Consider the following 1,491-nt stretch of genomic DNA (forward strand, 5'->3'; position numbering starts at 1 on the left):
GTCCCTTTGTGCTCGTTATAACAAGAGTTCCGACTATGTAACTATATGTATATAACTATGTATAAACTGTGATGTTCCCATCTATTTTTCTGAGGGCATATTCCCATTAATCCATTACGCACAATATGTGTATGCGATCATATACGTTTTCTGTCATTATATGAAAATTTTTGAAGCGTGAGGATATACGCTACATGTCTAAAAAGTTTTTGAGAGTATACGGCGTATGGGGGGTATACCCTGTGGGAACACCACAGCATATAACTATTATAAGTATAATATAACTATTTACTTTCCGTTCCAGGTTCAGGAAATACTAAGCGAATGGAGCGCAAACGTCCGGAATTGGTGAGTTTGTCCAAAGACCTTGAAAAAGCTCTCGAAAATCCGCGGTTCACTGACGTGACTCTGAAAGTAGGCACCGAGCAGTTTCCAGCTCACAAAGTGATCCTGATGAGTCGCTCCCAAGTGTTCGAACGGATGTTCGATTCGGATATGAAAGAAAATCAAGAAAACGTCGTGGATTTGGTGGACGTGAAAGAGTCAAGTGTCAAAGCCATGCTCATGTATATGTACACAGGATGCACAGATAAAATGACCATGGATCAAGCCATTGATCTTTACACAACTTCTGACAGATACGGCATCCTGGGACTGAAGGAACTTTGTAAAAAATTCATTTCCGATGAAATCGAAACAGAAACTATTTGCGATGTCGCTGTTTTGGCTGATTTGCACAGCGACGAAGAACTCGGCAAGGCCGCAAAATGTGCGCTTAAGAAACATGCAAAAAAAGTCTTCGAAAGCCAGAAATGGAAAGATTTTGCAAAAGCACACCCGGCCGTTTATTCAGCATTACTGGAGAGTACGGTGTTGTATGTTTGCGAAGAACTGGAGGATCCCTTTAACAGGACCGGCGACATGTTCGACGATGATGATGACGGACTAATGTCTAGTGATTCTTCAAAATATTGAAAAAATCTTGCGCTGTAATTTTTTTTCGAGTGCTTTCAATTTCTATACATTTTTTTATTATTATTATTTTGATTATTTTATATAAAATATGCTGCTTTTTACAGAAAATGAAACGATGTAGTTAATAAACAAGAAATAAATACTGTGATTTATGCGCAAAAAAAAAAAAAAAAAAGACTGACAGCGTAGATTTGAAAAAAAAATTAAAAAATAAAATTCTGTCAACTGATCTATTGAGGCTCTCAAAACAAGCCTCTTCATCAGAGTATGAAAGAATGTTCAGTTAATTACCTCCTAATAGCCAGGGCTAAAGCAGAAATACTTGAAATACACCGTTAGCTCAGTCATTTCCAGCCGAGGACTGCAGTTTCGTGCTTATTATCACTAATCAGCCCGGCATAGGATGTCCTCGGCTGGAAATGACTGAGCTGGCGGTGTATTTCAAGTATGAAAGAATGGTTCGCGAAAACACAACCGCTAGTCAAGTGAACAAGTTTTGTTTACCTGATCTGAGCT

General features: G+C 38.6%; 1 protein-coding gene across 1 annotated transcript; it reads left to right on the forward strand.

The window, feature by feature from the left end:
* Nucleotides 1–304: 304 nt before the first annotated feature.
* LOC129232060 (TD and POZ domain-containing protein 3-like) lies at nt 305–975 on the forward strand (the record flags this gene model as incomplete). Its single annotated transcript, XM_054866295.1, has 1 exon — nt 305–975. A coding segment is annotated over one exon (671 nt), but the record flags the coding sequence as incomplete, so codon positions are not given.
* Between the last annotated feature and the right edge of the window lie 516 nt (nt 976–1,491).

Source organism: Uloborus diversus, unplaced genomic scaffold, assembly GCF_026930045.1.
Source record: "Uloborus diversus isolate 005 unplaced genomic scaffold, Udiv.v.3.1 scaffold_1023, whole genome shotgun sequence".
Lineage (NCBI taxonomy): Eukaryota > Metazoa > Arthropoda > Arachnida > Araneae > Uloboridae > Uloborus > Uloborus diversus.